The sequence below is a fragment of the Hylobates moloch genome, unplaced genomic scaffold (assembly GCF_009828535.3).
Source record: "Hylobates moloch isolate HMO894 unplaced genomic scaffold, HMol_V3 SCAFFOLD_8, whole genome shotgun sequence".
Taxonomy (NCBI): Eukaryota; Metazoa; Chordata; class Mammalia; order Primates; family Hylobatidae; genus Hylobates; species Hylobates moloch.
The window spans coordinates 4,331,806-4,358,530 of record NW_026652283.1 but is presented as its reverse complement, the minus strand read 5'-3'; the positions used below and the strand labels follow the sequence as shown (position 1 = coordinate 4,358,530).

Below are 26,725 nucleotides of genomic sequence, written 5' to 3'. Positions count from 1 at the left end.
ATGCAGCCATAAAAAATGATGAGTTCATGTCCTTTGTAGGGACATGGATGAAACTAGTAAACTATCGCAAGGACAAAAAACCAAACACCACATGTTCTCACTCATAGGTGGGAATTGAACAATGAGAACTCATGGACACAGGAAGGGGAACATCACACTCCGGGGACTGTTGTGGGATGGGGGGAGGAGGGAGGGACAGCATTAGGAGATATACCTAATGTAAATGACGAGTCAATGGGTGCAGCAAACCAACATGGCACATGGATACATATGTAACAAACCTGCACATTGTGCACATGTACCCTAAAACCTAAAGTATAATAATAAAAAAATAAAAAAATATAAAATATAAAATATAAAATAAAAAAATAAAATAAAATAAAATAAAATAAAATAAAATAAAAAGAAATATGCTAGAGGAGCCTAGAGTGTCTAGTACTGGCAGAAAGTACACCTGTGTTAAAACAACAGCAACAACAATAAAAACAAGCCAAGGTGATGGGGGTATTTCAAAGGAACACAAGAGCCAACTGAAAGGGCTCCCAATGACTAAAGCTGGAGCAATTTGAGAAACAGCAAAAAACAGTAGCATGGGATTATACCCCAAAGTACAAAATAACTATTCACAAGTCCAAAATGATATAAATGATTGAATAAATAAATACATAAATAAGGTAACAGGAAAAAAAATCATCCATGAAGAATTCCAAATAACTTGTAGATACTCCCTCCTCAAAAGAAGGATCATAAATCCCGACTCCTTGTGTGCACAGTGACTTCCTGACTTTCTTCCACAAGTACTGTATGGAAAGTCAGAAGAAAAGAATAGCTTTACAACGGAGAAACCGGACAAACACTATTTTAGCCAAATGATCAAAGTCAACACCAACAATCAAATGAAACAAGTCATATTTATATCATCTACCCTTGATATGATGTAATGAAAATGGAACTTTACAGGCAGGGCACGGTGGCTTATGCCTGTAATCCCAGCACTTTGGGAGGTTGAGGCAGGTGGATCACCTGAGGTCAGGAGTTCAAGACTAGCCTGACCAACACAGAGAAACCCCATCTCTACTAAAAATACAAAATTAGCCGGGTGGTGGCTCATGCCTATAATCCCAGCTACTTGGGAGGCTGAAGCAGGAGAATCGCTTGAACCCAAGAGCCAGAGGTTGCGGTGAGCCGAGATCGTGCCACTGCACTCCGGCCTGGGCGACAAGCGCAAAACTCCGTCTCAAAAAGAAAGAAAGAAAGAAAATAAACCAAATGGAACTTTACTTTTCAATAACCCCAGTCTAATAATGAGAAAAATATCAGACAAATTCCAACAGAGAGTCATCCTACAAAACACCTGACTAGCACTTCTCAAACTCCCAGGGTCATTAAAAAACAAAGTCTGAGAAACTGTTACAGCCAAAAGGAGTCTAAGCACAGAAAGGCAAACACTGCATGATCTCGCCCATATGTGGAAGCTAACAAAGTTGATCCAATAGAAGGAGAGAGAACAGTGGTTACCAGGGGCTGGAAAGCGGAGGAGAATGCAGATGGGGAGAGGCTGATTCATGGGCCCCAAATTATAGTGAGATAGAAGGAATAAGTTCTAGTGTTCTATCGCACTATATGGTGACTGTGGTTAGCAATACTTTATTGTACATTTTCAAATAGCTAGAAAAGAGGATTTTGAATGTTCCCAACACAAAGAAATGAGCAACATTTGAGGTGATGGATGTGCCAATTACCCTAATTTGATCATTACATGTTGTACACATTTATCAAAATATCACTCTATACCCCATAAATATGTACAATTATGTACATATTTTTTAAAAAAGCAAGGGTAGTTGCACAACAATGTGAATGTACTTAATGCCACGGAACTGTCTACTTAAAATAGTTGATTTGGTAAATTCTGCTATGTATATTTTCCACATTAAAAAAGCAAGGATAATGAAATGTAAACACACACACGCACACACACATGCACACACACACACACACGAGGAACCTAAGAAGACATGACAACTAAACATAATGTGGTATCCTGGATGGGATTCTGGAATAGAAACATGCCATTAGGTGAAAACTAAGGAAATCTGAATAAACTATGGGCTTTGGTTAATAATGTGTCAATATCAATTCATTAACGTAAGATGTTAATAACAGAGGACACTGGATGCAGGTGTATGGGAATTCTGCATATTGTCTCAATTTTTCTATAAACCTAAAAACTGCTCTAAAAAGCCTATTTTTAAAAAAATTATGTGGAAATACAAAGGACCTGCAATGAGCCAAAACAACAACAACCCTGAAAAAGAACAAGTACATAGGTGACTTATACACTGATTTCAAGACTTGCTATGAATGTAAAATAATCAGGACAGTGTGATATTTGCATATGGATAGACAAAAAGATAAATGGAATAAAATAAGGAGCCCAGCAATACACCAACACTTACACAATAAGTTGAATTATGACAAAAGAACCAAATAAATTCAAGGGAAAAGAAAAGTCTTTTCAACAAATGCTGCTAGAACAATTTGATATCCAGGTAAATAACCATAAGCCTGAAACTGCTACCTCATACCACACACAAAAATTCCAGATGGATCAAGACCTAAATATAAAACTTATAAATCACAAATCTTCTAGAAGAAAACAGAGTCTCCATGACCAGGGGATAGACAAAAATTTCTTAGACAAAGAAAGCAATAATCATAAAACAAACACAATGGTAAATCAGTCTTATGAAAATCAACAACTTAAAAAAATTGATAAATGGTAGAATAAAATTATATTTTATAATAAATATATAGACTGGAATAAAATTATATATAATATATGCAGATACATGTGTATATATACACACATACACACACACACACACACACATACATACACACACGACAAAGAACTTGTATACCCAAAACATATAAAGAACTCCTACAACTCAAAAATAAAAAGATGACACAATTTTTTTAATGGATAAGAGTTTAATACACATTTCACAAAGAAGGTTGTATGAATGATCAATAAGAACTGTACATTAAAAAGCATTCCATATCATCAGTTAAAATTGCAGTGATATACTACCATACAACAATCAGAATGGCTAAAATTTTAAAAACTGATAATAACAAATGTTGGCAAGGATGTGAAGCATCTAGAACTCATTGTTGATAAGCATGAAATGGTACAACCACCATGGAAAAAGATCTGGCAAGTTTCTTATAAAAGTAAACATACACCAACATATAACCTATAACTCAGCAATTCCACTCCTAGATTATTTACCCAAGAGAAATGAAAACGTATGTCCACAAAAAGACTTGTAAAAATATTTGTAGCAGCTTTATTCATAATAGCTCCAAACTAGAAATGGTCCTTGTGTTCATCAATAGAAGAATAAACAAACTGTTGTATATTTGTGCATTGGAATTCAATGCAGTAATTTTTTTAAAAGGCACAATTAGCAATGAGCACCCCAGCACCCAGATCTTGGTTTCTAAATACCATGTATACCAGGTATCTTTCATTTCATTTCCAAAGAACCAGGGCTCTTTACAGAAAAAGCTGATTCTGGGGCTGGGGTTCAGGAAGAATGAGTCTGGAGCATATTGTTAATACCAGAAAGAAAGTACTTAAAGAAGGATGAGATTATGTCACCAGAACATAAGAGCCAGCCTGAAAGGGTTCCCACAGGACAAAGCTGGGACTGTGTAACCATAAAATAATAAGAGTACTGTATTATAAGCCCCTGAATAAGAACTTCTGAGTTCATGCTGACGTACATAAGTAGGCAAGAAGGGAAAACTCTCTTAGTACAGAATGCCAACTAATAAATACAGAAGCAAAAGCAGTGTCATGGTGTGAGTTGGCTAAAGAAAAAAAAAAAAACAGTCAGAAAATAAACAATAAGGGCTAAAAGAGAAGTTGGAAGTTTAATGAGGAATGAGACATATTGATACGACATCCTGTCCCTCCTGACATGACCAAAGACACATCCTTTCTGGGCTGTTTCTGACAAAAGTATACAATCCAAATCTAATAATGAGGATATGTCAGGAAAAAAAAACACAAGAACTCATCTATTTTTTAAAAAGTAACAAGATCAAGAAAGACAAAGTTCATCTGGTTAGATAGATGGTGGAAGAAAAAAGAAGGGCAAAGGAAGGCAAAGGAGTAGATGGAAGGACATGAAGAAACATGACAACAAAATGCAACACAACACACAGTCCTGGATTGATTGGATTCTTGATTCAGAAAAAAAAAAGCCACAGCTACATCAACAAAATAATTGACAGAATTTAAATATGGTTTATGGATTAGCTAGTAGGCAATATCAATGTCAAATTTCCTGACTCTGATATTTATTCTGGGTTATATATAAGAACATCCTTGATCTCAGGAAACACACAGTGAAATTTTGTAGGGGAAGAGTATGAGGACTCAAAGTTACTCTCCAATGTTTCAGGGGAAAACAGAGGGAGAGAGAAAAAATGGCGAAGCAAGTGGGACAACACGTAAGCAAGTGGTGAATAAGTGTGAAGAGTACACAGTCGTTCCTTCTACTGTTCTTGCAACTTTTCTGTAGGTTTCAGAAATCTAAAATAAAAGATTACCAAAACACATGCACATACATGTTCCTGTAATTATTCTCTATGAGGATACAGTAGCTCAGCAATTTTTTTTTTTTTGGAGACGCCCAGCTAATTTTTTCATTTTTAGTAAAGACAGGGTTTCACCATGTTGGCCAGGCTGGTCTTGAACTCCTGACCTCAGGTAATCCACCCACCTTGGCCTCCCAAAGTGCTGGGATTACAGGCCTGAGCCACCACACCCAGACCATTATTTATCAAATGTTTTTTTTTTTTTTTTTTTTTTGAGACCGAGTCTTGCTCTGTCGCCCAGGCTGCAGTGCAGTGGCGCAATCTTGGCTCACTGCAAGCTCCACCTCCCGAGTTCATGCCATTCTCCTGCCTCAGCCTCCCAAGTAGCTGGGACTACAGGAGCCCACCACCACACCCGGCTAATTTTTTCTATTTTTCAGTAGAGACGAGGTTTCACTGTGTTAGCCAGGATGGTCTCTATCTCCTGACCTCGTGATCCACCCGCCTTGGCCTCCCAAAGTGCTGGGATTACAGGTGTGAGCCACCACGCCTGGCCAGCTCAGCAATTGCTTAGCCACAAAATTACTAAGAACCAGGCCTTGAACTTGAATCCAGGCCTTCTGACAATAGATCTTTCCAGTGTCCCTGCCCTGTCACTTATCATTGAACAAATCACCCCCTTAGGCCATACTGCTGAACAATGAACCAAGTGATTGAGAACTGTGGGGGGAAATCCTTAAGTTTTTAAAGCACTGGTAGTTACCTGTCATGACGACCTACTTGGCCATCTTGTTTGGAGACAAAGGAACTGACACATACTTCAATCTGAAAGCTGTACTTCCAAACTGATGGGGCCCAAAGAAAGAGGGGTAAAAAGCAACATTTACATAAAACAAGGATGTTTTCTAGGAGCCCCATTCAGTTTCCAAACTGGTAAGTGCTGCGTCTGATAGCAGATACTCAGCCCAGCACCACTGCTCTACTGAATACTTCTTTCCTTTGCATCTCCTGTGTCTGTGCTTAACAGGGCTGATAATTATGCCCGGTGGATTCAACTAGGATGATCTATTTCAATTAAGTTGTGACTGACCTTAATATAGTGAAGATATATAATAGAACCATTTAACTTAACACAAATTCAGCTACTTGTAAATGTAATATGCATGCAAGTATACATAATATAAGCTATGTACTTAAGTGATATGGCCAAATATTGCACTTCCTGCATAAGCCTAAGCCATGGAATGGGTGTGAGATGCACTGTTCTCTCAGGGATATCTTACTTTATGTGCTTCCCCTAATATGAGCATGTCCTTGCTGAGTATGACATAGCATTTAAAGAAATTAGTCAGAATAAAGATGCTAGCTAAAACAGGTTTTTAGTTAAAAAGGAATAAAGGAGAATCCTCATCCAAAAATGGAGATGAATAGTAGGTGACTGAGGAGTGGGAAGGACAGGAAGATAAGAGACAGGTGAATGGGAGCCACGGTTTCGACTCCAGGTGCAAGGGAGCCTAAGCGACAGGCTCTGCTTGAAGCTGTGAGCCTGGGGTGAAGCCTGAAACTGGAAACTTCTGCCCATTCCCTCTGCTAGGCCACAGACTAAACCTAACAGAAACAGGCAAGACAAGGCGGGAAAGATGAGTGTGTGGAACACAGAGGACTTTTAGGGCAGTGAAAATACTCTGCATGATACTATAATGGTGGAATACACGTCTTCATACATTTGTCCAAACCCACAGATCATGCAACACCAAGAATGAACCCTAATATAAACTATGGGTTTCAGGTGGTGTTGATATGTCAGTGTAATGTGGGCTCACCAGTGGTAACAGATGCATTAGTCTGGTGGGGGATGTTGATGGTGGGAGAAGCAATGCATGTGTAGGGGCAGGGGATAGATGGGAAATCTCTGTACCTTCCTCTCACTTTTGCTGGGAAATTAAAGTTTCTCTTAAAAAATTAAGTCTCTTTAAAAATTCGTTTGTTAAAAAACAATCAAAAACCAGGGAAAATATTACAAATAAAACATCATTGGATAAAAGACTCAGGCAAAATGAGAGATCTATGACATTCACAGATGGGAGGATGAGAAATCCTAAGCTAACCTAGAAATTCAATGTCCAGGCTCCTTAGTTAGCCATCGGAGGCACTCTGGCCTGGTCCCTGCCAACATCCCTGGCCTTGCTTCTTCAAATGGCCCAACAGCCAGTGCTGCCACCTTCCCTGCCTCCAGCCTTGTGCTCCTATAGCACTCCCTACAGCCTGCTCTCCACACTGCAAGCAGGGCGGTCCTACTGAAACAAGTCTGATCACATCACTCTCCCCATATTGGCCAATGGCATCCCATCTCACTTCAGTAAAAGCCCAAGGCCTCAGCACAGGCCACCAGGCCATGTGGCCTGTCTTCTTCTCCCATCACTCTCCCATCCCCCTTGCTCAAAGGAGTCAAGCCTGATCCTTCCTCATGGCCTCTGCACTCTACTCCTTCCCTGCTGCTCCTCTCCTCAGAGCAGCAGAGCTTACTTCCTTCACTACTGACATCACCGAGTCCTCCCTGCCCATCCTGGATAAAGCAGCATTCCTCCCGCCAGTCTCCATCCTCCCTTACTCTGCCCTATTTTGCTCAACAGCACTGACCACAATGTGAGCCAACACACTGTCTTCTCTGACAGAACAAAAGCTCCACAAGGACAGAGACTTTGTGTTTTGGTTCATTGCTACATATTCACAGCTTTATCATAGTTGTATAGTTCTTAAAATAGCCTGGCATGTGTGTGCCATGCTCAAAAAATATGTATTGAATAACTACATAAATGAAGAGACGCATGCGACTCCAATAAAATTTGTAACAGAATTTTTCTGGAAATTGACCAATGGATTCCAAAATTTATATGGAAGAATAAAAGTGCACAAATAGTTAAGACAACTTTAAAAATGAACAAGAGGAGGTATCCACCCTTCAAGATACTCAGCTGCAAAGCCACAGTAAGTATGACACTGATAAGGGAATACATAGATAATTAAAATAGAAGCGTCCACAGACTCTAGCAAATGAAGGTGTGTGAGGCCTGAGAGCACACATCACAAACCAATTGGGAAAGAACAGTCTTTATAATGGTGTTGGGATAACTGTTTCAACCACATGAAAAAAAAATTAAATTCTTACCTTATACTATAAAAAGCAAATTTCAATTTCAAGATTTGACATTCAGAAGTTCTCAAAAACTATAAGGAGAGATTACTGTATGACCTCATGATAGAGAAGTCTTCTTAAAGATACACACCAAAAAAACCCCATAAAGGATAAGGTATATTGGTTTGTCTTAAAAACTAAGAACACATATAAAAAAAATGCATCATAGGCCAGGCACGGTGGCTTATGCCTGCAATCCCAGCACTTTGGAAGGCCAAGGCAGGTAGATCACCTGAGGTCAGAAGTTCAAGACCAGCCTGGCCAACATGGCGAAACCCCGTCTCTACCAAAAATACAAAAAAAAAAGGCCAGGCGTGGTAGCGCATGCCTGTAGTCCCAGCTACTCAGGAGGCTGAGGCACAAGAATTGCTTGAACCCGAGAGGTGGAGGTTGCGGTGAGCCAAGATCACGCCATTGCACTCCAGCCTGGGCAACAGAGAGAGACTTTGTCTCCAAAAAAAAAAAAAAAAAAAAAAAGAAAGAAAGCAAAGAAAAAAAAAACCTGAATATACCTAAATGCCCACTAATAGAATAAACAAAAATGTGCTATATTTAATAGAATACAGTGGTTATAATTAACTAGATCTATATATATCAACATAGAGATGCCTCCAAGACATAAGTAAAAATAAAGAACACAGATGGCTTGATATTTATTTTTAAAGCACCAAAACAGTACCATCTCCTTCCAGACACTCGGTGAAAATGTAACAGATGAACATATACACAGACTCACTGCAGTGGCTGCCTCTGGAGGGAACAGGACTGTGAGAGCTGGTTAAAGAGAACTCTACTTTTATCTTTATGTTTTGTTTCTTTAAAAAAAAAAAAATGGAAAGATTACTTCAGTATGGTGGGAATGGAGATAACTGTCTGTCCTTTTTGCTTATTTTTCAAATTTTTATTTACAGTATACTTCCTCTGATGCTCAAACACGTGCCCTGTTTCAATACTGGTAGTACTGGTAGAAAACAGTGCTAGACACACTAAACAATATAATACTGAATTTTACGTATGATTTACAATGATGTCAAAGTAAATTTTGACTATATGTGACTATAGCCTTCACTGACTTTAGTATTAATCCTCTTTAAAGTTGAGACTCACAGCATTTAGCAACATGGTGACTTAAAAGCGAACTACATGTAAAACAGTTTCTTCATTTAGATAAAAGATTTCTGAAAGACCAATCTTGTGCATAAAATTAAGTTAATCAAAATCCCTTTTCTCCAGTGCCATCTGGTGGAAAGAAGAGGCAACCTCACCTGTATCTTCCACAAAATAACCACAGCTGTGGTTATCAGAGCAACATTCTCCCTCCCACCCACCCTCCCTCCCTGCCCCCGGAGCACCCTCTGTCATCCCCTCTGTTGCCCAGGCTGGAGTGAAATGGTGCGATCTCGGCTCACTGCAACCTCCAACTCCCAGGTTCAAGTGATTCTCCTGCCCCAACCTCCCAAGCAGCTGGGATTACAGGCACCTGCCACCACGCCTGGCTTTTTTGTATTTGTAGTAGAGACAGAGTTTCACCATGTTGGCCAGGCTGGTCTTGAACTCCTGATCTTGTGATCCGCTCACCTCAGCCTCCCAAAGTGCTGGGATTACAGGTGTGAGCCACTGGGCCCGGCCCAGAGCACCATTCTCTACAAAGAAGGTCCCTCTTTTATTCTGAGATTACTGTGTGGTGTTCTGTTAACTGTTTACTTTCTTTAGAGCCTTCCTCAAACTGGAAATTCTTCAGCCTACAGCTTAGGTAAGAAGCAAGTGGATATTCTTCATTTTTTTGGCTTTCCTGGTTTCCATTGACTTGCTTTTGCAAGGTATTGTTTAGAAAAGGCTGTTCTTTTATCTATCTTCTGTTCCAAGATTCTTTCTTTACTGTATTTAAATCAAATGTTTTAACTTCTTCCCCCAGACCATTCTGCAATCATATCTGTATTCATCCACATTTCAAGCCCTCTAGAATAAAAAACTCCATTCTGCAATCATATCTGTATTCATCCACATTTCAAGCCCTCTAGAATAAAAAATTCCAATAGTTGATTTATATGTAAAACATGTTAGTGTTATTTTGCTTTACATAAACTTATAAGGATTTTTTATTTAAAGGATTTAAAAAATATAACACATAGTCAATTTAAACACGTATTCGGAATTATAAACCATTCTTTCTTCTAAGCACTGGATGAGATACTAAAAACATACAGTATCTTACCAATTGCCACTAAAATAGGCTAAAATGAAAAAGAAACCATTGTAACAAGGTTACTAATCCCCCAACTTTCAATGCTGAGTTCCTTCATCATCCACGTGCAATCCAGAGATGACACGTAGCAGGGTGGTAAAATCATTCTGGAAAACGACAACTGTACTTAGACAAAATAAGTTAATTCTATATGGTTGTCCATTAAAGTTTTATGTGGCTATGATTCCACTTGAGCTAAAAATTGGCTTTTAACTGTTTCCAAATCAGAACTAGCAGAGGAGAGAAGTACATAAAGCCAATGGCACTCCCTTCAGAGGCTCAAAATGGTTAGATTTTGATGCAGATTTAACCTTAGCGAGTTTCAGTCAGTCCATTTAGATGATCCTGTAGGTTCATACAAATACACTGAACCGTTGGTTTAACCTCTCTTCCTGCCTCAAAGTTTATGATAAAGAGACTCATCCCTGTATTGGGAGTGACTGACATAACTTCAGATCTGCTCAGAGTGGCTGGTAAGGAACACTTAAGGTCAGTCAGAAAATAATCAAACAGACTTCTCATGTAAGCACCGTGACTCACAACTAAGACACTGGCTGCTAATCCTGGAACACCGCTGTCTGAATTAACTTTAGAGCTGTGATTTTTTCCTAAAGGAAATATCTCTGCCAAAGAAGTTTCCAGACAGTTGCTTGGAGATCCTTGGGAAAACTGTTCTTTTTGATCCGCTTCTTTCAGGATTAGTTGACAAAGAAATTCAAAAAAGTCAATTCCACGCATTTTCACCTACAAGAAAAGAAATAAAAGTCAAAATAAAGAGACATTAATGACTTCCTTAAAACGTTAACATAGAACATAACCGACTGGATTTTTTTCTAATATTGAATGTCAAGTACTACACAAGCAGAAGAATCTCAATCTACATTTCTATTCATTCAATCAGTAGTTTCACGGACATATGTAAGTATCCACCATATTTCTGGAATTACGAAAGCACCATGGAGACCAAGATGAAGAAGATCCAATTCCCAATTCCTGACTTCAAAGCACTCATGGTCTAGTTAGGGAAATCTACAAGCCAACAGAAACTCATAAAACAGTGCTAACCAGGAAGCTGTCTCTGGCACTTCAGTGCCACTGGAAGAACAGCAGCAACAAATCCTTCCCTTACTAAAGTAACGTAAAGTATTTTCAAGAAAATTAAGATAAAGATTAAGGAGGTGGTGGTGGCTTAGGGGGAATCACCAATAATGCAATTCGAAGCAGAACACTCCGAAGAAATGCAAGCACAGGGATGCCACCATGAACAGAGCTGAGGAGGCCACGGAGGCTTGAAGACTTCCTGTTTTGGGTTATTTCACCTCGAGTGACTTGCCGACCACCCTCTTTGAACTCCACTCCCACCACTAGGCCACCGCTTCATATTCAAAGGTCTTTTTTAGAAGTACCATCTAACAACACCTTTCCTTAAGTCCATTATCAATAATAACAAAGGCAACTGAACAGTAAATAAGATTTTAAATAGAAAAGAATAATTTGCTAAGTAAATACATAATTTAAAATGGAAAAGAGAATGAATCAAGCAACTTTCAAACTGCTTAGCTAAAATTCCAAAACATCGAATTTTGAGTCTTAATTCAACCATTCTGACATTGGCAGTGCCCCGTACCTGGTCCAGCGTCTCTCCTCCGGGCGGTGTAAACACAGGGCACTCTTCCCTGGCTGCTTTGGCCATGGCCCTCAGCTCACTTAGCGCTTTGCCTTCTACAACCCCGTATTTCTGCAACAGTCCAATAGATAACAGTTTCTCAAATGAAATTGCAATATAACAATTAATTTTATGTTTATGGCAAATTTAGAACATTCATCCCAGGAATAAGCTAACTCTCCTCCACTTAATTTATTCTATCTCCTCTGAACTGGTAATGAGAATGTACTCAGTAGAGGGCCATGAACCTTAGAAAACATAATTGAAATCTTAAGTTGTACACTATGTCCAAATGGGTTATTTTAGAAGAACTTGCTATCGCCAAGTAGATGGTGGGAATTTATTGAACAAATAGAGAGATTTGCACAGACTGTAGGACTAGAGATTAACATGCACAAGGTACCAATTCAGTCACCTCCCATCCACACATACTATCTCATTTGATCCCAATGACAGCACCATGAAATAGCTAAATAAATATATCACCATAGTTATAAGGAAGTTGAGTTTCAGAGACACTAACATGAGAGATCTATTTCTTTTTTTTTGTTTTTTTTTTTTGAGACGGAGTCTCGCTCTGTCACCCAGGCTGGGGTGCAGTGGCGCGATCTCAGCTCACTGCAACCTCTGCCTCCTGGGTTCAAATGATTCTCTTGCCTCAGCCTCCCAAGTAGCTGGGACTACAGGCGCGTGCCACCACACCCGGCTAATTTTTTGTATTTTTAGTAGAGATGGTGTTTTACCATGTTAGCCAGGATGGTCTCAATCTCCTGAACTCAAGTGATCTGCCCACCTTGGCCTCCCAAAGTGCTGGGATTACAGGCATAAGCCACCACGCCAGCCACATGGCAACACTGTTAAGCTATTAAATTGGAAAATCACAGAGTCTAATAATACCAGTTGTTGGTGTAAAAAAAAACAAAACTTTCTCCTAGGTCATTCATGGGACTATAAATTGGCACAGGTTTTCTGGAAGGCAACTTGGCAATATGTATATAAAAGCCTTAAAAAAAGTACACACTCGCCGACGTCCATTTCTAGAAATATATAGGTCTACAATGAATTAACTACAAAGATGTTTATTTTAACATTATTTACATCAGTGGGAGTCTAGTGAAAACCTAGCTGTCTATCAGCGTAGCTAGGTTGCATAAATTATGTAATATCCGTATTTTTCACCTCTACTTTAAACTCTTCTATACTGTGTTAAGTTCTTATGAGTGTTCCTTCTTTTATACCTTAAGATGCTTGTCTCATTTGATTTTAATAATAAGATCCTATATATGAGGGTATGTAACAGTGACTGTCATATGGTAGATTCTTAAATATTTTCACTGATTCAAAATCCCTAGCAGAAATGCATTTAACTTTTAGCCAAGTGACAAACTGAGGTGGCTTACTGATAATTTATGGGGAAGAACAATATGTAAATAAGTTACTTACCCTTTCCCGAAGTCGTGAATCATACTTTACTGTCATATCTTTGCAAAATTTGCTTCTCTCCAAAATTCCATGCATGGTCTGAAAATCAAGACAATTGTTTCTTTTTTTATAAAAATAATCACCATTCTGGTGGAAGCACTGAAAGAATCTATGTCATCTTAGTGAATAAAAAAGAACTAGAACCAGGCACGGTGGCTCACGCCTGTAATCCCAGCACTTTGGGAGGCTGAGGCGGGTGGATCATGAGGTCAGGAGATCGAGACCATCCTGGCCAACATGGTGAAACCCTATCTCTACTAAAAATACAAAAAATGAGCCGGATGTGATGGCACACGCCTGTAGCCTCCCAGCTACTCGGGAGGCTGAGGCAGAAGAATCGCTTGAACCTGGGAGGCGGAGGTTGTAGTGAGCCAAGATCACACCACTGCACTCCAGCCTGGGCGACAGAACGAGACTCCATCTCAAAAAACAAAAAAAAACTAGAAATTATTTTTCTTTGCAGTACAGAAAGAGTTGCCTCTCTCTGTACTGGGCATCTGTCTCTTCATTCCTGATTTTGACATTCTCTTCTAACCTATCTTCTAGTTCAGAAGTCAGCACAATCCAGACCATCATCTGCTTTTGCAAATAAAGTATTTTATTGGGACACAGCCACAGCATTCATTTATGCACGGTCAATGGCTGCTTTCTTGCTATTACCACAGACTTGAACAGGTGTATCAGAGACTGTATAGACTATAAACCCTAAAAAAATTACTATCTGGCTCTTTGCAGAAAATGTTTACTAATACCCGTTCTAGTTCCTTAATTCACCATTCAAATGTGTCTAAATTGTTGTTAAACCCATCCATTAAGCCTTAATTCCAATTGCATTTTTAGTTCTAGAATTTGCATTTGGCTCTTTTTTAGTTTATTACAGTTCTCTGCTGAAATTCTACATCTTTCACCTATATAAAAATATAGTTATTTTAAAGCTCATGTCTGGTAACTCCATCAGGTAAGTCATGTGGCTGTTTCTGTTGTCTTTAGCTCATTTTTATTTACATTTCCTTCTCTCATTGTATGTCTAGCGATTTTTGATTGACAAGCGACCCTGTATTTGCAAAACTGTAGAAATAATTTAGGTCCATGATCTGCCTTTTTTAAAAACACATTTCCTGACAAATTAGACATCATCATCGTACTGTTTTATATGTATTGTCAATATTTCCTTGTATTTTCCTATACCTTTACCAATTTCTTTGTTCACTATTCTTTTCCAAAACTCAGATCTCCCTTCTGGAATTATTTCCCTTCTTTTTCATTTTTCCTTTCAAAGTTACTTCAGGGTCTCTTTGTCTGAAATGTCATTTCACCTACACAGCAGAAAAAAATCTTGCTGGGTATAAAACTCTAGGTTAACCCATATTATTTCTCAGCACAATAAAGAAATCATCAATATGAACAAACTTGCTGAAAGCCTAACTAATTGTCTTTAATAAAGGATGGTTTTTTTCCTCCTTATTCTTTGGAGTCTTGCAATTTTGCTATAATGAATGTAGATATGGGTTTCTTTATTTATCCTGGTTGGGATTTGGTACACTTCCTGGATCCGTCTTTCAACAATTCTGTAAAGTTGTCAATATTCTGTAACCTCTGAGTATCACCTCTTCCTCCCCATTCCCCATTCTCTCTGCTATCTCTTTCTGAAAGACATTAGAACTTCTCATGATGCTCTTCATGTCTTCTAAACTCTCATATTTTATTTATTTTTGAAAGGGACTTTTTTTTTTTTGAGACAGGGTCTCACTCTGTCACCCAGGCTGGAGTGAAGTGACACAATGATTCATTGCAGCCTCAACTACCTGAGCTCAAGTGATCCTCCCACCCCAGCCTCCCAAGTAGCTGGGACTACAGGCAAGCACCACCACACTCAGCTAACTTTTTTATTTTTTGTAGAGACAAGGTGTCCCTATGTTGCCCAGGCTGGTCTCAAACTCCTAAGCTCAAGTGATCTTCCCGCTTCAGCCTCCCAAAGTGCTGCGATTTCAGGCGTCAGCCACTGTGCCCAGCTAAACTCTCCTATTTTAAATCTATCATGCCGTGCTACATTTAGGTTATTATCATATATTTATCTGTAAGTTAATGATCACTTCAGCCGTGTGTGATCTATACTTTAGTACTTCCACTGAGGTTTTCATTTTTTGGCTTTTTTCTGTCCGTATTTTAATTTTTAATTTTTGTGGGTATACAGTAAATGTATATATTTATGGGGTACATGAGATACTTTGATACAGGTATGCAATGCATGACAATCACATCCTGGTAAGCAGGGTATCCATCCCCATAAGCATTTATCCTTTTTGTTACGAACAATCCAATTATATCCTTTTAGTTATTTTCAAATGTACAATTAAATTATTGACTATAGCCGCCCTGCTGCGCTATCAAATACTAGGTCTTATTCATTCTTTCTTTTTGTACCCATTAACCATCCCCACTTCCCCAACACCTCCCCCGACTACCTTTCCCAGACTCTGGTAACCATCCTTCTACTCTCTATCTCCATGAGTTCAATTGTTTTAATTTTTTGCTCCAACAAGTAAGTGAGAACATGGCAAGTTTGTCTTTCTGTGCCTGGCTTACTTCACTCAACATAATGACCTCCAGTTCCATCTATGCTGTTGCAAATGACAGGATCTCATTCTTCTCTGTGGTTGAACAGTACTTCATTGTTTGTGTGTATACATTTCCTTTATCCATTCATCTGCTGATGGATATTTGGATTATTTCCAAATCTTGGCTACTGTAAAAAGGGTTGCAATATGGGAGTGCAGATATCTCTTCAATATCCTGATTTCCTTTCTTTGGGTACACACCTAGCAGTGGAACTTCTGGATCATATGGTAGCTCTATTTTCAGTTTTCTGAGGAACCTCCCTCCAAACAATTCTTCACAGTGGTTGTATGAATTCACATTCCCACCAACAGTGTACAAGGGTTCCATTTTCTCCACGGCCTTGCCTGCATACGATATTGCCTGTCTTTTGGATAAAAGCCATTTTAACTGGGGTAAAATATCTCATTGTAGTTTGGATATGCATTTCTCTGATTACCAGTGATGTTGAGCACTTTTTCATATGTCTCTTTGTCATTTGTGTTTTAATATATTTTATTATACTTTAAGTTCTACGGTACATGTGCACAACGTGCAGGTTTGTTACATATGTAAACATGTGCCATGTTGGTGTGCTGCGTCCATTAACTTGTCATTTACATTAGGTGTATCTACTAATGCTATCCCTCCCCCTCCCCCTATCCCACAACAGGCCCCGGAGTATGATGTTCCCCTTCCTGTGTCCATGTGTTCTCATTGTTCAATTCCCACCTACGAGTGAGAACATGCAGTGTTTGGTTTTTTGTCCTTGCGATGGTTTGCTGAGAATGATGGTTTCCAGCTTCATCCATGTCCCTACAAAGGACATGAACTCTTCATTTTTTATGGCGCATAGTATTCCATGGTGTATATGTGCCACATTTTCTTAATCCAGTCTATCATTGTTGGACATTTGGGTTGGTTCCAACTCTTTGCTATTGTGAATAGTGCCGCAATAAACATACGTGTGTATGTGTCTTTACAGCACATGATTTATAATCTTTTGGGTATATACCCAGTAATGGGATGGCTGGGTCAAATGGTATTTCTAGTTCTAGATCCTTGAGGAATCACCACACTGTCTTCCACAATGGTTGAAATAGTTTACAGTCCCACCAACAGTGTAAAAGTGTTCCTATTTCTCCACATCCTCTCCAGTACCTGTTGTTTCCTGACTTTTTAATGATGGCCATTCTAACTGGTGTGAGATGGTATCTCATTGTGGTTTTGATTTGCATTTCTCTGATGGCCAGTGATGATGAGCATTTTTTCATGTGTCTGTTAGCTAAATAAATATCTTCTTTTAAGAAGTGTCTGTTCATGTCCTTCGCCCACTTGTTGATGGGGTTGTTTTTTTCTTGCAAATCTGTTGAGTTCTTTGTAGATTCTCCATATTAGCCTTTTGTCAGATGAGTAGATTGCAAAAATTTTCTCCCATTCTGTAGGTTGCCTGTTCACTCTGATGGTAGTTTCTTTTGCTGTGCAGAAGCTCTTTAGTTTAATTAGATCCCATTTGTCAATTTTGGCTTTTGTTGCCATTGCTTTTGGTGTTTTAGTCATGAAGTCCTTGCTCATGCCTATGTCCTGAATGGTATTGCCTAGGTTTTCTTCTAGGGTTTTAATGGTTTTAGATCTAACATGTAAGTCTTTACTCCATCTTGAATTAATTTTTGTATAAGGTGTAAGGAAGGGATCCAGTTTCAGCTTTCTACATATGGCTAGCCAGTTTTCCCAGCACCATTTGTTGAATAGGGAATCCTTTCCCCATTTCTTGTATTTGTCAGGTTTGTCAAAGATCAGATGGTTGTAGATGTGTGGTATTATTTCTGAGGGCTCTGTTCTGTTCCATTGGTCTATATCTCTGTTTTGGTACCAGTACCATGCTGTTTTGGTTTCTGTAGCCCTGTAGCACAGTTTGAAGTCAGGTAGCGTGATGCCTCCAGCTTTGTTCTTTTGGCTTAGGATTGACTTGGCAATGTGGGCTCTTTTTTGGTTCCATATGAACTTTAAAGTAGTTTTTTCCAATTCTGTGAAGAAAGTCATTGATAGCTTGAAGGGGGTGGCATTGAATCTATAAATTACCTTGGGCAGTATGGCCATTTTCACGATATTGATTCTTCCTATCCATGAGCATGGAATGTTCTTCCATTTGTTTGTGTCTTCTTTTATTTCGTTGAGCAGTGGTCCTTGAAGAGGTCCTTCACATCCCTTGTAAGTTGGATTCCTAGGTATTTTATTCTCTTTGAAGCAATTGTGAATGAGAGTTCACGCATGATTTGGCTGTTTGTCTGTTATTGGTGTATAAGAAGGCTTGTGATTTTTGCACATTGATTTTGTATCCTGAGACTTTGCTGAAGCTGCTTATCAGCTTAAGGAGATTTGGGGCTGAGACGATGGGGTTTTCCAGATACACAATCATGTCATCTGCAAACAGGGACAATTTGGCTTCCTCTTTTCCTAATTGAATACCTTTATTTCTTTCTCCTGCCTGATTGCCCTGGCCAGAACTTCCAACACTATGTTGAATGAATAGGAGTGGTGAGAGAGGGCATCCCTGTCTTGTGCCAGTTTTCAAAGGGAATGCTTCCAGTTTTTGCCCATTCAGTATGATATTGGCTGTGGGTTTGTCATAAATAGCTCTTATTATTTTTAGATATGTCCCATCAATATCTAATTTATTGAGAGTTTTTAGCATGAAGGGCTGTTGAATTTTGTCAAAGGCCTTTTCTGCATCTATTGAGATAATCATGTGGTTTTTGTCTTTGGTTCTGTTTATATGCTGGATTACGTTTATTCATCTGTGTATGTTGAACCAGCCTTGCACCCCAGGGATGAAGCCCACTTGATCATGGTGGATAAGCTTTTTGTTGTGCTGCTGGATTCACTTTGCCAGTATTTTATTGAGGATTTTTGCATGGATGTTCGTCAGGGATATTGGTCTAAAATTCTCTTTTTTTGTTGCGTCTCTGCCAGGCTTTGGTATCAGGATGATGCTGGCCTCATAAAATGAGTTAGGGAGGATTCCCTCTTTTTCTATTGATTGGGATAGTTTCAGAAGGAATGGTACCAGCTCCGCCTTGCACCTCTGGTAGAATTCGGCTGTGAATCCATCTGGTCCTGGACTCTTTTTGGTTGGTAAGCTATTAATTATTGCCTCAACTTCAGAGCCTGTTATTGGTCTATTCAGAGATTCAACTTCTTCCTGCTTTAGTCTTGGGAGGGTGTAGGTGTTGAGGAATTTATCCATTTCTTCTAGATTTTCTAGTTTATTTGCATAGAGGTGTTTATTCTCTGATGGTAGTTTGTATTTCTGTGGGATCAGTGGTGATATCCCCTTTCTCATTTTTTATTGCATCTATTTGATTCTTCTCTCTTTTCTTCTTTATTGGTCTTGCTAGAGGTCTATCTTGTTGATCTTTCCAAAAAACCAGCTCCTGGATTCATTGACTTTTTGAAGGGTTTTTTGTGACTTCGTCTCCTTCAGTTCTGCTCTGATCTTAGTGATTTCTTGCCTTCTGCTAGCTTCTGAACGTGTTTGCTTTAGCTTCTCTAGTTCTTTTAATTGTGATGTTAGGGTGTTAATTTTAGATCTTTCCTGCTTTCTCTTGTGGGCATTTATTGCTATAAATTTCCCTCTACACACTGCTTTAAATGTGTCCCAGAGATTCTGGTATGTTGTCTCTTTGTTCTCGTTGGTTTCAAAGAACATCTTTATTTCTGCCTTCATTTCCTTATGCACCCAGTAGTCAATCAGGAGCAGGTTGTTCAGTTTCCATGTGGTTGAGCGGCTTTGAGTGAGTTTCTTAATTCTGAGTTCTAGTTTGATTGCACTATGGTCTGAGAGACCGTTTGTTATAATTTCTGTTCTTATGCATTTGCTGAGGAGTGCTTTACTTCCAACTATGTGGTCAATTTTGGAATAAGTGTGGTGTGGTGCTGAGAAGAATGTATATTCTGTTGATTTTGGGGTGGAGAGTTCCGTAGATGTCTATTAGGTCCACTTGGTGCAGAGCTGAGTTCAAGTCCTGGATATCCTTGTTAACCTTCTGTCTCATTGATCTAACATTGACAGTGGGGTGTTAAAGCCGCCCATTATTATTGTGTGGGAGTCATAGTCTCTTTGTAGGTCTCTAAGGTCTTGCTTTATGAATCTGGGTGCTCCTGTATTGGGTGCATATATATTTAGGATAGCTAGCTCTTGCTGAATTGATCCCTTTACCATAATGGCCTTCTGTGTCTCTTTTGATCTTTGTTGGTTTAAAGTTTGTTTTATCAGAGACTAGGACTGCAACCCCTGCCTTTTTTTGTTTTCCATTTGCTTGGTAGATCTTCCTCCATCCCTTTATTTTGAGCCTATGTGTGTCTCTGCATGTGAGATGGGTTTCCTGAATACAGCACACTGATGGGTCTTGACTCTTTATCCAATTTGCCAGTCTGTGTCTTTTAATTGGAGCATTTAGTCCATTTACATTTAAAGTTAGTATTGTTATGTGTGAATTTGATCCTGTCATTATGATGTTAGCTGGTTATTTTGCTCGTTAGTTGATGCAGTTTCTTCCTAGCCTCGATAGTCTTTACAATTTGGCATCATTTTGCAGTGGCTGGTACCAGTTGTTCCTTTCCATGTTTAGTGCTTCCTTCAGGAGCTCTTTTAGGGCAGGCCTGGTGGTGACGAAATCTCTCAGCATTTGCTTGTCTGTAAAGTATTTTATTTCTCCTTCACTTATGAAGCTTAGTTTGGCTGGATATGAAATTCTGGGTTGAAAATTCTTTTCTTTAAGAATGTTGAATATTGGCCCCTACTCTCTTTTGGCTTGTAGAGTTTCTACTGAGAGATCAGCTGTTAGTCTGATGGGCTTCCCTTTGTGGGTAACCCGACCTTTCTCTCTGGCTGCCCTTAACATTTTTTCCTTCACTTCAACTTTGGTGAATCTGACAATTATGTGTCTTGGAGTTGCTCTTCTTGAGGAGTATCTTTGTGGCATTCTCTGTATTTCCTGAATTTGAATGTTGGCCTGCCTTGCTAGGTTGGGGAAGTTCTCCTGGATAATATCCTGCAGAGTGTTTTCCAACTTGTTTCCATTCTCCCTGTCATTTTCAGGTACACCAATCAGACGTATATTTGGTCTTTTCACATAGTCCCACATTTCTTGGAGACTTTGTTCGTTTCTTTTTATTCTTTTTTCTCTAAACTCTTCTCACTTCATTTCATTCATTCGATCTTCAATCACTGATACCCTTTCTTCCAGTTGATCGAATTGGCTATTGAAGCTTGTGCATTTGTCACGTAGTTCTCATGTCATGGTTTTCAGCTCCATCAGGTCCTTTAAGGACTTCTCTGCATTGGTTATTCTAGTTAGCCATTCGTCTAATCTTTTTTCAAGGTTTTTAACTTCTTTGCAATGGGTTTGAACTTCCTCCTTTAGCTCAGAGAAGTTTGATCATTTGAAGCTTTCTTCTCTCAGCTCGTCAAAGTCATTCTCCATCCAGCTTTGTTCCGTTGCTGGTGAGGAGCTGCATTCCTTTGGAGGAGGATAGGCACTCTCATTTTTAGAATTTTCAGTTTTTCTGCTCTACTTTTCCCCCATCTTTGTGGTTTTATCTACCTTTGGTCTTTGATGATGGTGACGTACAGAGTGGGGTTTTGGTGTGGATGTCCTTTCTGTTTGTTAGTTTTCCTTCTAACAGTAAGGATCCTCAGCTGCAGGTCTGTTGGAGTTTGCTGGAGGTCCACTCCAGACCCTGGGTATCAGCAGCAGAGGCTGCAGAACAGCAAATATTGCTGAACAGCAAATGTTGCTGCCTGATTGCTCCTCTGGAAGTTTTGTCTCAGAGGGCTACCCGGCCGTGTGAGGTGTCAGTCTGCCCCTACTGGGGGGTGCCTCCCAGTTAAGCTACTCGGGGGTCAGGGACCCACTTGAGGAGGCAGTCTGTCCGTTCTCAGATCTCAAACTCCGTGCTGGGAGAACCACTACTCTCTTCAAAGCTCAGTTGGAAATGCAGAAATCACCCGTCTTCTGCGTCGCTCATGCTGGGAGCTGTAGACTGGAGCTGTTCCTATTGGGCCATCTTGGAATCCCCCCCGCCCTTTGTCATTTGTACGTCTTCTTTTGAGAAACATCTATTCAGACATTTTGCCCATTTTTAGTTGGATTATTAGATTTTTTTCCTATAAAGTTGTTTGAGCTCCTTATATACTCTGGTTATTAATCCCGTGTCAGATGGGTAGTTTACAAATATTTTCTCCCATCCTGTGGGTTGTCTCTTCACTTTGTTGATTGTTTCCTTTGCTGCACCAAAGCTTTTAAACTTGATGTGATCCCATTTGTCCATTTTTGCTTTGGCTGCTTGTGCTTGCAGGTTATTGCTCAAGAAATCTCTGGCCAGAACAATGTTCTGGAGAGTTTCCCCAATGTTTTCTTGTAGTAGTTTCATAGTTTGAGGTCTCAGATTTAAGTCTTCAATCCATTTTATTTGATATTTGTATATGGAGAAAGACAGGGGTCTAGTTTCATTCTTCTGTATATGGATATCCAGCTTTCCAAGCACTATTTATTGAAGAGACTCTCCCAATGTATCTTCTTGGCATCTTTGTCAAAAATGAATTTGCTGCAGATGTATGGATTTGTTTCTGGGTTCTCTATTCTGGTCCATTGGTCTATGTGTCTGTTTGTATGTCAGTACCGTGCTATTTTGGTTTCTATAGCTCTTTGTATAATTTGAAGTCAGGTACTGTGATTCTTCCAATTTTGTTTTTGCTAAGGATGGCTTTGGCTATTCCGGATCTTTTGTAGTTCCATATAAATTTTAGGATGCTTTTTTCTACTTCTGTGAAGAATGTCATGGGTATTTTGATAGAAATTGCATTGAATCTATAGATTGCTTTGGGTAGTATGAACATTTTAACAATATTGACTCTTCTGATCAACGAATATAGAATATCTTTCCATTTTTTTGTTGTCCTCTTAAACTTCTTTCATCAGTGTCTTATAGTTTTCCTTGTGGAGCTCTTTCACTTCTTTGGTTAATTCCTGAGTATTTAATTTTATTTGGGGCTACTGTAAATGAGATTACTTATTCTTTTTCAGATTATTCATTGTTGGCATATTCAAATGCTACTGATTTTTGTATCTTGCTTTGTATCCTGCAACTTTACCGAATGTATCCGTTCTAATTGTTTTTTGGTGGAGTTTTCAGGTTTTTCCAAATATAAGATCATATCATCTGCAAACAAGGATAATTTGATTTCTTCCTTTCCAATTTAAATGTTCTTTATCTCTTTCTCTTGTCTGATTGCTCCAGCTAAGACTTCCAGTACTACGTTGAATAACAGTGGTGAAAATGGGCATCCTTGTCTTGTTCTAGATCTTAGAGGAAAGGCTTTCAGTTTCTCCTCACTCAGTATGATACAAGCTGTGGGTCTACTGCATATGGCTTTTATTGTGTTGAGGCTTTTATTGTACTGGCTTTTATTGTATTGTTTTATATTGTTCCTTCCGTACGCATGTTGTTTTTGGGTTTTCATCATGAAGGGATGTTAAATTTTATCAAATACTTGTTCAGCCTCAATCGAAATGATCATATGGTTTCTGTCCTTTATTCTGTTGACATAATGTATCACATTGATTCACTTGTTTATGTTGAACCATCCTTGCATCCCTGGGATTAATCCCACTTGGTCAGGAAGAATGATCTTTCTAATGGTATTGTTGAATTTGGTTTGCTAGTATTTTGTTAAGGATTTTTGCATCAATCTTCACCAGGAATAGTGGTGTATAGTTTTCTTCTTTTAATATGTCTTTGTCTGGTTTTGGTGTCAGGATACTACTGGCCTCATAGAATAACTTTGGAAGTATTCCCTCCTCCTCTGTTTTATGGAATAATTTGAGTAGGATTGGTATTAGTACTTTAGATGTTTGGTAGAATTCAGCAGTGAAGCCATCGGGTCCCAGACTCTTCTTTACTGGGAGGCTTTTATAATGGCTTCAATCTTGTCACTTGTTATTATTCTGTTTAGGCTTTGGATTTCTTCCTGGTTCAATCTTGGTAGGCTGCATGTGTCTAGGAATTTGTACATTTCCTCTAGATTTTCCAAATTTTTGGCATATAGTTGCTGACAGCAGCCCTTAATGCTCCTTTGAATTTCTGAGATATTGGTTGTAATATCTCCTTTTTCATCTGATATTACCTATTTGGATCTTTATCTTCTTAGTTAAGTCTACCTAAAGGTCTGTCAATTTTATCTTTTCAAAATACCAATTTATCATTTCACTGATCTTTTGGAGTCTTCATCTCAATTTCAATTATTTGTGCACTGATCATTATTATTTTTCTCCTAATAATTTTGGATTTGGTTTACTCTTGCTTTTCTAGTTTTCTTTTTTTTTTTTTGAGACAAAGTTTTGCTTTGTTGCCCAGGCTGGAGTGCAGTGGCACAATCTCAGCTCACTGCAACCTCTCCCTCCCAGGTTCAAGCAGTTCTCATGCCTCAGCCTCCTGAGTAGCTGGGATTACAGGTGCCCGCCACCACGCCAGGCTGATTTGTTATTTCAGTGGAGACGGTGCTTCACCGTATTGCCCAGGCTGGTCTTGAACTCCTGAGCTCAGGCAATCCTCCCATCTCGGCCTCCCAAAGTGGTTTTTCTAGTTCTTTAAGATGCATTGTTAGATGTTTATTTGGAGTTTTTCTTCTTTTTTGATGTAGGTACTTACAGCTAAAATTTCCCTAATATTTTTGCAGTATCCCACAGGTTTTGGTATGTTGTGTTTCCATTATCATTTGTTTCAAGAAATGTTTCAATTTAAGGAGATTCTTGTACATATTTCTAGAGTTCTTTCTCTATCCACTTCTTTCTTCCAGTACTCTGCCCCACAAATTTTAGTTATGTAAAAATTAACCTCCCCAAATTCCAAGTTTTGTCTCCTTAACTCACGGAGACCTCTAAGCACTACTTGGCTTCCCCTACCAGAGTCTGGAAATTGCTTCAGCCAGAAAACCAGGACACTCCTAGGGCTCACCTTCTTTGTTCCACTTCATTCAGGCATCATAGGCCCACAGTGCCCAAAGTCTAATGTCTGAAAACAGTGGTTTCACATATTTTGTCACATTTTCTAATTGTTTATGGGGGAGATGAAATTCCAACAATAGCTCACTCACAGTTGGTCACAAAACTCTCCTTCCATGGAGTTTTTAGAAGTAGACTGGGTTCATTTTTATTTTACTTTTTTTTATTTTCAAGACAGTGTTGCTCTGTAGCCCAAGCTGGAGTGCAAAGGCACGATCTTGGCTCACTGCAACCTCTGCCTCCTGGGTTCAAGCGATTCTCCTGCCTCAGCCTTCCAAGTAGCTGGGATTAAGGTGCACACCACCACACCCGGCTAATTTTTGTATTTGTAGTAGAGACAGGGTTTCACCATGTTGGCCAGGCTGGTCTTGAACTGCTGACCTCAAGTGATCCACCTGCCTCGGCCTCCCAAAGTGCAGGGATCACAGGCATGAGCCACCATGCCCAATTGGTTTTTCACTTTTATAGTAATCTGTTCCCTGAAGATATTTCTAACAGGTCTTTTATTTCTTTACAGTGACATAGTGGTTTCTTATTCTATCTGGTAATTCTAATACCTGATGTCATGGTGGGTTAATTTCTCCTGTCATTTCTCCCTGCTCTCTGTCATAATAGCTTATTTATATTCTTGCTGGACTTTTTTTTCTAGGCTACTCTAATTTAAAAATTAACTTTTTAAAAAAGTACAAAATAAAATTAAAATAAATAAGTTCTGTTGAGGAAGGTCATGTCTGTTTGAGATTTAATTCTCTACAGACTCTGGTAGCAGATTTTTCAAGATTATACAATTGTTGAGACTTTTGGCACATCAGCCTAGACCTTGACTCTAAACTCACCTGTTGCTGGGTGTGGTGGCTCATGCCTGTAATCCCAGCACTTTGGGAGGTTGAGGCAGGTGGATCACCTGAGGTTAGGAGTTTGAGACCAGCAACATGGTAAAACCCCATCTCTACTAAAAATACAAAAATTAGCTAGGTGTGGTGGCACACACCTGTAATCCCAGCTATTTGGGAGGCTGAGGCATCAGAATCACTTGAACTCGGGAGATGGAGGTTGCAGTGAACAGAGACTGCACCACTGCACTCCAGCCTGGGCATAGAGTGAGGCTCTGTCTCAAAATAAATAAATACATAAATGTACCTGCTTTGTCCTCATGAGATCACTGGAGAAAGCATGAGTAAATTTCACATTATTCAGAAATATACCAGCAGCTGCTGCTTGTTTAAATCCAGTTTCTGAAAGAGGTTCATCTACTCCTTGTCCTGTGATATATTAAGAAGAGGAACAGTAACATTCAAAACTACATATAAAAGATGTATAAATCACGTGTAGAAAATATAAGCTGCATTTATCTATATTTTAATGAAAGATTTTTTAAGTACTCTTCCACGTAACTTTTCAGGGAGTTATTAGCAAGTAAAAATAAGTTGTAAGTTTATAAAGGCTCAGGTATTCAATTATTTTCCAAAAGAATGCTTGCCTAATGGGAATTAGGTAATGATGAGATAGAAATGTCTTAGCTTTTCCCTCTTTTATGTTTGCCCATCTCTTCATTAATTGGCTCTGATCTTACAGGTACTGTGTTGGGGCGGTAAGACCATCATCTAAAAGTTTTTTCCTTCTTCATTCCCATCATCCAAATGCTCAGTATTATAATGGTATTATTTTCCTCTTTCCTTCCTCCCTCCGTTTCTTTTTCTTTTTCACTTTAAAAATGCTTTGAGGCCGGGCGCGGTGGCTCACGCCTGTAATCCCAGCACTTTTGGAGGCCGAGACAGGCAGATCACGCGGTCAGCAGATCAAGACCATCCTGGCTAACACGGTGAAACCCCGTCTCTATTAAAAATACAAAAAAAAAAAAAAAA

General features: G+C 39.1%; 1 protein-coding gene across 1 annotated transcript in view; it reads right to left on the bottom strand.

Moving 5' to 3' along the window:
* Positions 1 to 9,784: 9,784 nt before the first annotated feature.
* TIGAR (TP53 induced glycolysis regulatory phosphatase) overlaps positions 9,785 to 26,725 on the bottom strand; it is a 33,334-nt gene continuing 16,393 nt past the window's right edge. The window contains exons 3-6 of the mRNA XM_032159342.2: positions 26,001 to 26,122; positions 13,162 to 13,239; positions 11,680 to 11,790; positions 9,785 to 10,796 (exon numbers count right to left, since the gene is read on the bottom strand). Of these exons, the coding sequence (XP_032015233.1) occupies positions 10,365 to 10,796; positions 11,680 to 11,790; positions 13,162 to 13,239; positions 26,001 to 26,122 (743 nt within the window). The 3' untranslated portion in view covers positions 9,785 to 10,364. The remainder of the gene's footprint in view (positions 10,797 to 11,679; positions 11,791 to 13,161; positions 13,240 to 26,000; positions 26,123 to 26,725) is intronic.